The sequence below is a fragment of the Hordeum vulgare genome, chromosome 5H, assembly GCF_904849725.1.
Source record: "Hordeum vulgare subsp. vulgare chromosome 5H, MorexV3_pseudomolecules_assembly, whole genome shotgun sequence".
NCBI classification, from domain to species: Eukaryota; Viridiplantae; Streptophyta; class Magnoliopsida; order Poales; family Poaceae; genus Hordeum; species Hordeum vulgare.
The window spans coordinates 546234112-546246702 of record NC_058522.1 but is presented as its reverse complement, the minus strand read 5'-3'; the positions used below and the strand labels follow the sequence as shown (position 1 = coordinate 546246702).

The 12591-nt window shown below is 42.3% G+C and overlaps 1 protein-coding gene across 1 annotated transcript; it reads right to left on the bottom strand.

Moving 5' to 3' along the window:
• Positions 1-2097: 2097 nt before the first annotated feature.
• LOC123452683 (methionine S-methyltransferase-like) lies at positions 2098-12083 on the bottom strand. The gene is made up of 14 exons (XM_045129388.1): positions 11657-12083; positions 10440-10633; positions 9756-9962; positions 9481-9576; positions 8291-8479; positions 7750-7938; positions 7436-7672; positions 7172-7306; positions 6622-6942; positions 6022-6201; positions 4354-5368; positions 4182-4258; positions 3563-3916; positions 2098-2616 (listed from the first exon to the last, which is right to left on the bottom strand). The coding sequence occupies exons 1-13, from the start codon at positions 11901-11903 to the stop codon at positions 3611-3613; spliced, it is 3393 nt and encodes a 1130-aa protein (XP_044985323.1). The 5' UTR covers positions 11904-12083; the 3' UTR covers positions 2098-2616; positions 3563-3610.
• Positions 12084-12591: the final 508 nt, after the last annotated feature.

Sequence of the window (12591 nt, the reverse complement as noted above, 5' to 3'; positions counted from 1 at the left end):
TGCATGCGTAGTGTGAATGTTATTTTTAACTCATTTCACAGTGCAATCAATAACCACCTAGGTTCTAGAGAATTTTCATACACGTCTTCTAAACCATGACGAAGGAAGTAAGTAAAAAACTTTGTTCAAACAAAGTACGAGAAGAATTTGTGCTACCTACACATAAAAGCTAGGGTAGCTACAACCGCCACATCCAAATAACCAAGAGATAAACATGTAAATGGAATAACGAGCCGTAATAGTACCTGTGTCTAGAATTACATGTAATAGAAATGAATATATCTAGACATATTTTATATCTAAATGCATTTTCTATTTATTTTGACAACAAGTAATTTCGAACGGAGGAAATAATTCTTAAAAGCGAACATGTGGCATCACATAGTCCACTCATGAGTGGGTGCAAAAAAACATCGATATTAAAGGCTAGGGTTGCAGGAACCACGGTTCTACGGGTTTGTGCCAAAAACCACTAATTTTGAGTTTAATATTTTGCAAAAAAACACTAGTTGATGGTTTAGACCATTTTAAACATGATTATGGCAGGTTGGTCCCACAAATGATGACATGGCGTAACGGTTTAAAATAGACATTGTTAGATGAGTTTTTTATTTATTTACAAAAGTGTCCCTCCAGTTTTGCAGGGACAACCTTTAATCACAAACAAAACAATCATGCCCAATCTGGTCGGTAGAGCAGCAGCAACTGCTAGCAGCCTGCCAACCATGTCTCGTCGCCGGCGAGGGGTTGCCCTCGAGGGTCGTGCGACGGGGCGGGCTCAAGGGTCGTGCGCCGAGGTGGGTAGGGGTGACCCCGACGCCGGCGGCCGGAGTCCCCATCCTCTGATGTCTCCTCCGTAGGGTCGGCGAGGCTGCTGCTCGCGTCCGTCGAGGCCGGCGAGGATGCTTCTCACACCCGTTGAGGCTAGCACCGCCGCTGCTCGTGCCCGTCAAGGACGCCTCCGTCGTTGTTTCTGCCCTCCAACGACGGCTGTTGCTTGAAGACGGTCATGGGTGGCCCGATATGCTAGGCGACGGCGGTAGGCTGTGGAAGGAGGGGCGACGGGCCGGGAAGGGAGGAAGTGGCGGCCGATCGGGAAGGAAGGGGCGGCAGCGTGAGCAGGTCTTGCCGCCGACGACGGGGACGGTGGGTAGACCGGCTGGACAGTGAGCAGCTTGGGAGGGCTCATTGGTTCTTTTGTTTTTTCAGGAGGAGTTTTTGACAAAAGAAAAAGTTTAACGAAGTATATCTCCAACCGTTACGCCACGTCGACAAAGGCGGGACCCACCTATCATAATCTGGCTTAAAACGAGCGAATCGGACGATAGTGTTTTTTTTTTGCAAAAAGGAAATAAGCCCAAAATTAGTGTTTTTGACACAAACTCGTAGAATTGTGGTTCTTGCAACACTAGCCTTCAATATCGATGTTTTTTACAATTCACTCTCCACTCACTGCTCCTTCCTGGCACCATACTAGCAAGGTTTGCTCTGCCCATCCATCAGGTAGTGTAGTTAGAACTAAACGGGGAATGAACCATGCCAGGGTCGATCCCTCTCTTTGTTTGATCCGTGAACATGTGTCACTTAATTATTCCGGTGCCTTCCATTCCAACAAAACAAAATGCTGTGGACAGCCTCTGGTCAAGCGCGCACACGAGCTAGTTCACGAACCACCATGAATCCATGATTGCACTGCTGAAACGCTTATCGATCGTCGACTTCCCAAGATAGAAAGATAGAAGATGTCTGGGCCAAAATTTATAAGCGCTGGCACACACATGCACTTGTGTATTGTTTGGTTTGGAGAGCACATGCACCTGTCAGCATATTGGTCGCTCAAGGCACGCATGAACACCCATCTCCTGTCAACACATATATTGTCCTTGATTGTAGCATTAATTTGGACTTACCCCTTGAGGACACGTTGCTTTAATCTGGCAGTTAAAACCAAACTACGTTGCTAGCCATTCCATTTTATTTGTACCAACAATATTAATTGCTCTTTTCATCAGGTCAGCATGCACTCGTCTATATAAATTAACATACAGAAGTTGTGAGTTTTCTCTCGTTCTCAATTCTCTCACACATTGATAGCGATTAATGTGTCAAAGCTTACTCCACATTGATAGCGATGAGGTGCATGAACAGACTGTTACCATATCATGTTGACAGAAAAGATTAACATTAAGGATACAGAGACGATAGAGAGCTTGAGAATAGAAGGTGTCGGGAAGACATTTCTAGCAATACTGCAGACCGGTAATGCATCTGCTGAACCTCCCATGCTTGGTCTCAAGACTTTAGCAATCCCCAAGATCTTGATAACTAATGAGCAGGGAACGGCCAAGATCGGAAAGTTTATGGTGCCAAATTCAGGGATAGGAAGGTTGCGGCTATGATTTAGCCTTCACCTGTAATCTCAAGGTTTAAAACAGATTTACCTTCCAAATTCTGTACTGTTTATGGTGCCAAGGTTTTGAGCAATACTAGACAATTGAAACGGTGCTCATTGTTTTTCTCTTGTTATTCGTTGCTTTTTTCTTGTTACTTGCTTCATTTCTTCACTTGTTTGACACCGTACAGTGGCACTGGAAGCACCTACCTCCTACAAAACATCTGACAAAATAGGACAAAGTTAATGTATAGATAAGCTAGTGTAGCAGAGATAACTGGATAGATGACACTCCAATTCCATCCTAATTATTGCTTCGAAAAATGCCTGTTTTAGTCATTTGTTCTCTGTTTCACATGAATACTTCTCATATTTTTCAATTCACACTGTATTTCTGTATGGCCCAAATTCTTGTCTACTACTTCTGTCTTCCCTACACCACCGGGTTGTCTCTCCCACTAGCCACCACACCCTGATGAGGTGACGCCTTCTGACCACTGGACCATACCGGCATCATACCCAAATTGTCAAGATCATTGAAGCCAAAGGAAATTCAACATGTTCTATTGAACGAATGCATATTTTTGCAATACCTTGAGCAACCAAATTCCAACACGTCTACAAATGCAAGTACTTATAGAAAAACAATTTCTTGAAGGTATTCTGGTTTCTGAGAATAGAAGGCAGAGGAAAAACCCATCCCTTTTGGGAAGAAAAAAAACTACAAACTATAATCTGACAGCTCCATCCTGCAAGAAGCAACGGCTAGAAAAATTGAAGCATCAAGAGGAACAACTTTATGCAGAAAATGCAGGGAGTGCATAACTTTATGCAGACAATGTTAGCGCAGGTCGTGTCGGCCGATGAATCGTGCCGTACATGTACGCCGAAAAGTAGTTCTGATGCGGGCTTGGATTCCACACATCGTGGTTAACTCCATCAGAAAATGACTCATTTAATTACGTCTCACATCAGCTCTGAATAAACCATACAGACTTGACATACTTAAATATTAAGTAATCCCTGGAGATACAAGCCTTAACTTGCATCTTTTGGGGGTTAATTTTCAGTATCAAATTTTATTTCAGTTCTAAGAAGTTCCCATTATAATCAACAGAGAAAAGTAGACAAAATATACAAATATGGCGATTGTATTTCTTCAGGTTTTACCTTCAATGCAATCAATTAATCCCAATCATGACATTTACTACTCATTCATCAGAGCGAGCCTTGGTCCTCTCCCAGAACCAACCCTCTGAACCGGAGTATAGAGTCCATCGCCCGGTCGAATTCGCTGCTCTCCAGAGCAAAGCTGAACCGACAGTAATCTGGTATCCCGGTCCATTTGCTACTGCTTATGCAAAGACCTGTTGATCTAAGAATGGCTTCCCTGATGTTGCAGCCGTCAAGTTCGCCTTCGAAACCGTCTATCTTGAATGATCTGCCAATGTAGGCAGTCGGTTTCGCCAGCATCGAGATACCTCCATGACCGCCGACAACATCCCACCCACAGCTCTCAAGTGTCTGTAAATTGCACCCAAAAAATGACACCATATCAAACCCAAAGTCCTTGAAGCTGTGCAAAAGTATGCCTACCTAGTTGTACCAATTAAAGTTTTAGGTGATAGCATGAACTCAAATAACTTCTAGATGCAGCCAGTGCTACAAAAAAAATAACTCAAGTTACCCAGGTCAGGGGCTACTGTTCGGCTTATATTTATCTCCGATCTAAGATTTAGAAGGGAATGCCAAGATTGAGAGGGCAGTTCAGAATGTTACAGCTGCTAACCTTGGTCAACTTGTTGGCACGATTCTTGAGTTTCTCCCTTTGCTCCATGATGATATTAGAGAATTTCCCCTCATCAGCTGTGAATAATCCGTATGCACTTGACATACCTTACTATGCACAGGAGGGAAAGAAAAAATTAAGAGGGACGTTCAAAGTGTTACAGCATGCTAACCTTTCTGAACTTGTTGGAACCATTCCTGAGCTTTGTCCTGTTGCTCCATCATGAAACTATAGACGGGTCTAAGCAAGTTACTATCCCACTCGTTCTTAAGACCCAATAGTTTTCTAAAAGCGTACTTCAGTGTCCTATGTGGCTGACTCAAGCTTCCGAAACTAAGTTCCACATAGGGTGGCTTACTACAAATCAGAAACCCAAAATCAAGGCCAGACGCTGTCAGCTGAAGAGACAGCTCTCCGAGCATGAAATAAGTCAGTGTAGAACATAAGCAAATGTCATAAGATAATGTACTCAAATTCCACCGACTCCAGCCATCGGTTTGATACTCAAGACCAGAAAAGGAGGTATCTATCACTACCCGAGCTGAATGGTGAGCACAAACAGAAACCAAATCTTTTATCTCGCCGTCACTATAAAGGAAACCAGAAGGGTTGATTGTAGGGCCAGAAATATACACCCATGGACGGAATACATTATTGTTCTCAATGGCATCCTCTAGAGCTGCATCTAGAGCCATTGGTTCAATCTTGAAGCCTGACTCTACATTTGTTGAAATTGTCAGGGTTTTTGCATTCATAAACTTTGCTGCTGCGACATAGTGTCCATTTGTGCCCATGGGGAAAAAGAAGGTGCCTTGTTCTTGCACACAGCAAAGGACAAGCTTGTTAAAGAGTGTGAGACAGTTGCTGCCATATACAATCTCCTTAGGGTAGGCGATCTCTGCAATGTCAGGACAATATTCTCCTGGTAAACCATAGTTGTTTCCCACCAGCTTTTCAATGCTAGAACGGACATCAGCTTCAGAATCCGTGATGTTCTGCCTCACAAAACTTTCAAAAATGGAGGCGTTCACTGCAGAAGGTACTGACAAGAAGCTGCGATCTAAATCCATATGAATGACACTACAATCCTTTGAATCAGGAACAAAAAAATCAGCTTCTTCTAGGGTACTTAGAGCTGAATTAGAAAATCCTATTATCTTCTGAGGTGTCACTTCTGCAGGTTGCCTCTGAAAAATGAGCAAGGGAAATAAACTAAAAGCAAGCAAAACAAAAAATAAACATTAAATCAGCGACTATTCCATAGGGCCCCTCTTTCAGGGAGATTTTTCTTAGGTGCCTGGACATATAGTTAACTTCCACTCACAAATACTCCATAGATATGATGAAAAATAATCAAACACCCTATTACTAAAACATTTAGCTGTTAACTGTCAGTAGGTGTTATCCAACTAAGTGGAGGGACTAATCCAAGATTTAGAAACTAACAGACTTATGCTGAGTGGAATGTCCACTAAAATAGAGTCCCTCCCTCCATTTTTGTATTCAGGGTCACTATACCATTTCTTAGATACCAAGAAAACAAAGTCAACTAATAAATAGCTCGATTAATTGTACGGAAAACCTCCCGCACTCCGGGCAAATTAAACATGTTGCATGTGCCTCTTTCTCTATTGCTGCATGCAACAATTGCATTAATAAGCACCATTGTACGAGGCAATCATCTAATCAGTTCTTCTAGGGAAGAGATAGTGGCCTTATATGGATGCAAATTGTATTTTTGATAGTGTCCTTGTATTTAAAACCAGAGGGAGTATCATACATCAGATATTATTGTCAGGTCAAGTGAGGTGAAGAACTGGACAAGGAAAATTCTGCTTACGTCTTGTTGTGCATGCTGGTCGCCAATTTGAAACGCCAGTAGCTCATGGAGAAGACATCCATAGTAGTGCTGGCTAATCACAGAAGTATGTCCTTCCAATATCTCAATAGTTTGTGACAATGCCTTACATACAGCTGCATCCTCAGAAATAGCAAAAGCAACTTCCAGATCGGAATAAACCTGCAATTTTTAGTCCAAAGTAATAAGATAGAGCATATAGAAATGAAACCTTTAGACAATGTTCCTATCATAGGTATAAGAGTGCACAAAAGTACAAATATAGTTCCAGGCTAAAAGTCCCCTTCATAGAAAGAACACTGCTAAAGTACGATCTATTTACTCATGGCCATCTTATGATGTTCCATTGACCACATCCCTTGTTTGGGGTCAGTCCAGGGTGAGGGAGATCAAGTTCTTAACTCGTCATAACTAAATCATACTCCCTCCATCCGGAATTACTTGTCAGTCAAGCCGATGATAGTGCTAGATACATACGTTTGAGCGACCGACAAGTAATTCCACACGGAAGTACTATTAACAGGGCATATGTGTAGTCGTTCCATAATTAATAAAACAATTGATGTGGTAAGTCACAGGCACCTGATTTTTTACTAGACCACACAATATAACTGCATGCGAAGGTAGGGTGTTTCCAGCAAGAAATTTCAGCACACCATTAGAGCTTGGCAAACTAGATAACTCCAGATGCTCTGAAATGTCAAGGAGTAAGCGAGAACCAACATCTTGTGTTGCGCTTAGTAAGTTGACAAAAGCTGCACTGGTGACAACCTCAAAATGAGCTATGCCAGTAACAACAACCCGAGGCTTCAGTTTCCTGACCAATTCAATCAGCAAATCTGACTGGCATGGTGCTTCAATTACGGTGACTGTGTCTTCAGAACGGTTACAATCTGCCCTCCCCTGCAGTGTCAAAAGGAAGCAGTAGCATCAACATTCTTGAACCATCATTTTTCTTAACAGGACAGGCATGTATTTTCCACTGTCCCCATTAAACAAGATACCTTTGAAGGCAGAATAACATATCACTACTCAGTTCAGTTCAGATGTTGCTCAAACAAGAAGTGTTGGATAACATGCACAAGCTGCCGATGCATGCGTGCATGCCTTTTTGTTGGAGAGAGAGAGGTACCTCGATTGGTGAAGATGTTAACCATTGCTTCGGCAAGTGTCTGGTCAGATGTCCATCGACAATCGCAAGTGATGGTGAGAACAGTCGAAGGTAATTTTCTATTGCCACATCACGGGAAGGGAATACAACAACATCCTAGAGTGTACCAGGATAGAAAAGAAAAAAGTTATCACATGAAGCAGAAGATAGAAGCACCGAATAGCTTGATATTGCAAATTTATGGTATAAGCAAACGTAATTGTAGAAATAGACACAAAGCCTTACTTCAGGAGTTAATGGGATGTGGTGGTATCTCTTCATAAATTCAGCGACCAGATTCCGAAAGTTTAAACATCCAGCTGGAGGCTCACAAGGATTGGGCTTATTATCTGTCAAAAAACGAGCTAGGTATACTAGGAAGGGAATCTTTTCATCGGCAACAGAATCATCATCAAAGGATAAATCGAGGGAGCTGCTGACTTCATGAAATCCATTTTTAATACTCTCAAATAGTTTCTTCACCTGAAATTTTTCTGAATTAGTACTATTTCCGTTGGCATATTATTGCTTTTATAAAGCTAAAGAAAACAGAAAGGAACCTGGTTAGGTTGGCGAAGTTGACAGCTATACATGGAGAAAGCATGTGAAACACGGCCACCAGATTTCATGTATGCCAAGGCAGTGCGTGCAGAGACAGGTTGATCCCCATGAAGATCCATGAAGAACTCGAAATGATGTGGGTAAATTTTCTCAATTTCAACTAAAGCTGAAATATCCACATCAGCAGCCTGTAAACAACCCAACTTTTTAGATATAGGGTGGATTTTATTGGCTCAAAATGGAGCATCAAGAGGATACAACATATTGAGCAGACACCCGGCCTCTGCATAGCTGGTATGCACACAGACAACACTAACACACACACACACACAAACACGCCAGTCTGTAAACAACCCAACTAGTTGGTTATCCAAATAAAAATGCCATTGCAAAATAGAATAAGCAGGTAGATGAAATTTATAGGCCCTACTAAACGTTGTTGTGCAACTCGAAGTACATATTCTTGACCAAACACGAGCATAAAGCTGGCATGCAAAATATTTCGTGATTAATTAATATGGTCTTTCACAGCATTGCTACCTGCATAATTTTTGTTTGCCAGAGCTTATTGATGTGTAATCCACGGCGTAGAAATACGCGTTCACAAACACCTTGACCTGGTCGGCCTCCCATGCTGAAAATCATAATACCCATAGGCTTTATGATAGCTATCCCTTCTTCAACTGCCCGAGCAATCAACCCGAGGCCAAATTGGTCCTCAACAAAATCCTAGATGCAGTAACACATGCAACAAGTTTACAAGCATAACAATAATAAAAGGAAGTCGAAATAGAACAATCAGCCAACAGAAGAATATTGACTTGATTAAAAGTATGTGCACATCATGTCATATATACATACTATCAAATGGTTAGCAACTGATCAGAACTTCTGTATTTAATTTAAAACAGATAAAAAGTGAATGCCACTGCTAGAAATTCCAGTATTCTAGAAAAAAAACTGCAAATAATTCCACATGAAAGAGTGGAGTAGTAATCATGTTTGTAGTTATAAGTTGTAACACAAAGTCATGCAATAGCTACAAGTTGAGGTCAGGAATGAATTATTACTGCCCAAGAAAGTGATTCTACGTACATGTACAGTGGTTAATAAGACAGTCTTATCTTAAACCTGACACGTAATTTAGAGATGGCAATAAAAAAATATGATGTAATGAGTTATCTTGTAGTCTCATCTCTAATAACTAGATGAACCTAAATATGTGGCGAGAGATATCGTTGCTAACAGATAGCCTCTTAATTAAAAGAAGGCAAGCCTCTTTTTTCTAGTTTATCTCTCCTCCACCTCGGCATTTATCCTATGCGGCACTCCTACGATAGCACCATTGTACACGCCCTACTATATCCGTCGTTTAGTCGAGTGGCCCTTGTCAATGTAGACTGCCAGTTGTCCTTCTAACCAGCCGGAGTTAAATTAATTATACTGGTGGAACCAAGGTGTCAGTACAGTTGTACAAATCACATATTACTTCTCAAAATTCTTTTATCATATCAGGGATAGAAATACACACCATCAAGTAAATGGCATGTTCCAAAGACATTTTGTTTCTTCTAATCTGGTTATAACAAAAGGTAATTACAGCAAAAAGAATGCTCACTCTTGATCCTACTACTCCAGATAGAGATGCAACTTGACGATGAATCATCATTGTCATTAGGTAAACTGAGTGGCTCAAGTGCTGACGATACAAAAGATGTCTTTGAACTCACCTGAAGAGCATAGTAGTTTCTTAAGGAGTGCAAGAACTCCTCACTAGAATTTTCAGTGATAATATTTGACATGGCCTCTGGATTGGGATTAAGAAACTGAAAATCAGATTGTGGGGGTAAGAATTTTCCATCAGTCCTGGTATAATATAATTTTGTTTCACCAAATATAGTACTCCCTCTGTCCCAAAATAAGTGACTCAACTTTGTACTAAAGTTAGTGTAAAGTTGGTTCATTTTTGAGTCACTTATTTTGGGACGGAGGGAGTAGACTGTACCTGAGGTATGCACCCAACAATGTGATCAAGTTCGATCTTGTTGTCTCTACAGTATGCAAGAAGATCAGACTCATGGAATTCAACTTTATCAAGTAATGTTTTCCCCTCCTCGTCATAGATTGGGAGACCATCATCATCTAGTGCATTCAAGTACAGATTTATCCATGCAATCTTGATAACCCTTGGGTTAATATCCAGACCATAGACCTTTCAAAGAAACAAACAATGCTCAACTTGGGTTCTGACAGAGATAAATGCCTGGACTATTAAGGTAATGTCGAGCTTAGTACAAAGTAATTCAGTTCACTGGCATGTGAGAATCAAAACTAATTGCATGTTATTTTCCTCCTATCCCTTGCAAAGGATAGACTGTTCAACATGGTTAGAATAATGTGAAGTGTATATAGACTAGTGCCTTGCTTAAAACTTGCAGGAAATAATCTAAACGGATATTGTTTCCTCAGATGTACCAAGCAAATTAGACTGTTGGTGGATTACTGAAAATCTGGAAAGTGGTGCATCATGAAATCGGAGTAAACATCTTACTGCTGCAGCTCCCACTTCTGTCACAATAATGTTACTGTGGCAGCTCCCGCTTCTGTCACAATAATGTTACTGTGGCAGCTCCCATTTCTGTAATAATGGTAGTAAGATAAAATATGCACAGAGCAAGAGGGGGAATACCTTCAACGGAGACCACTTTTCTGCAAGCGCGATGGATGTCCAACCATTGCCGCATCCCAGCTCTGCGACTATCTTATCCTTGAAATCGGGATCTGGATGCTGATTGAGACCCTCGTAGAAAGTGAAGGACCGGTCTTCAGGAATGAAAATGCTAGGCATCTCCATCATTGTTAGCATATTTATTTGCTGGGATCCTAGAAGCAGTTGAAATTTTATCAAGCTATGGAAAGCAAATAAAATATTAAGCAATGGGTGTTTTTACCGCTGCGCCAACTAAAGACAGAAGTTAATGCTTTATGCACACAAAACGTAACAAAGAAGTCATATCACACCCAGATTCCATATAATGTAAGAAAATATTTAGTTGCAGTTTTTCCAGCACAAAGACTGCGCCTATATACAATTATTAACTAAAGATATAGCGGACAGATGTCCTATTTAGTTGTTATATATGCCAATAGTCTGCAGCACTCATCTGTCTTGCTTTTATTCTTATGATTATAGGTTGAGTAGGATTGTTCTCCCAAAGAAGAAACTGAGTAGAAGGGGAAAAAATAGATAACATGCCCCTCAAAATATGTAGCTTAGGTCGTGTATTAGTTTGGCAGCATGTTTGCCCCACTCATTTGTCGTGCTTTTATACTTATGGTGATAGGATGGGCAGGAATGTTCTGCCAAAGAACAAACTGGAACAACCAAATAGATAGCTTTTCTCTCCAAAATTTGCAGCTTACACATAGACATGAATAAATCTGTAGCTTACACAGTAGACATGACTACAGGATGCTTAGAGGCCATCAAAATTGTTGGGAAATAGAGAATTGTATACGGTGCACAAGAACAAAAATACTCCTCTACATAAACCACTTGATCAATGCCTCGTTGTGTTATAAATTCCAAGAACACTCGCCAAAATTCAAAATGTCGACTTACTGGAGTCTGGTACGCATTAATTCAAAGAACGTCATGCTCGAAAGAAAAGAAAAAACTACACAAATACGGAAACAAGAAGAAAGAAAACCAACTCGGTATATAGTCAGGTAGAGATTAGAGACCAAGGTTATACTCCAGTTATGGCCAAATTACTGATCGACTGGCCAGCCATAAACGGATCAAGATTGCAGGCTTGATTTCTACCAAGCCGCGTGCTTTTGACGGCCAGATCGGCGAAAGAGATGCGGGTCGAGAACGGGTGTGGAGGGAAGGGGCCGGGCAACCTTTGAGGTGGGGGTCGAGGACGACGTCGCGGATGCGGAAGTGGAAGGCGCTGGGATGTTCCTCCTTCCCAGAGGCCGAGGCGACGCGGCGGGCGACGGCGCCGAGGAGACGGCGGGCCGCGGATCGGGAGGCGGGGTCCTGGAGGCGCTGGAGCACGGCCTCGGCGGCGCCGTACGCCGCGTCGGCTGATGCCGCGCACGACGCCAGGAAGGACTCCACGTCCATGACGTCCTCGGTCCCTGCCATTCGCTTCAATCTGGTAATCAGGTCAGGATGAGGAGGAGGACGCCGGAGGAAGAGGTGGACTCCGGTGCTAGTAGAGAGGGGATGCGGCTGCGGAGACGGCGGCGGCGAGACTGAAAAGTAGAGGAACGAAACATGGCACGAGTCACACTGACACGACTGGAGTCAATACGTCTTGCCAGCGGCTGTGCTCAACTTCTTTTTTGGAAAACGATTCTAGTTGGTCCGTCGGCCGGCCCACTCGCTCACACTACCCAGAGTAAGAGTAAGAGCATCTCCAGCCGGCCGGACTACTTTTTTTTTTCTCCGACGATAAAAAAAACATCTCAGCCATTTTTTTTACTTTTTGTTGGATTTGAATAAAATTAGAGTCGGCGCTTCCAGGTCAAATCCAACCTATCAGGAGATACTCGAGACGCTCTGACGCTACCTTTTACATACAAATGGTCCACCATCAGTCACACATCCCCTCTCTTTCCTCTCCCACCAACTACGAGGAACCTCACATGACACAGGAACCGCATAGAGGACGCGTGACCGACGTAGAGCGCCCCGTCTGATGGCTGTGAGTAGAAAGACTGAAAACAAAATCGTCCCTAGAGCAAAAGTTACGCCAGGACAACCCAACCGGCATGAAAAAAGCCTCCTGGGAGGCTCAACGGCTGAAGATGCTCTAACATAAAGAGCAATA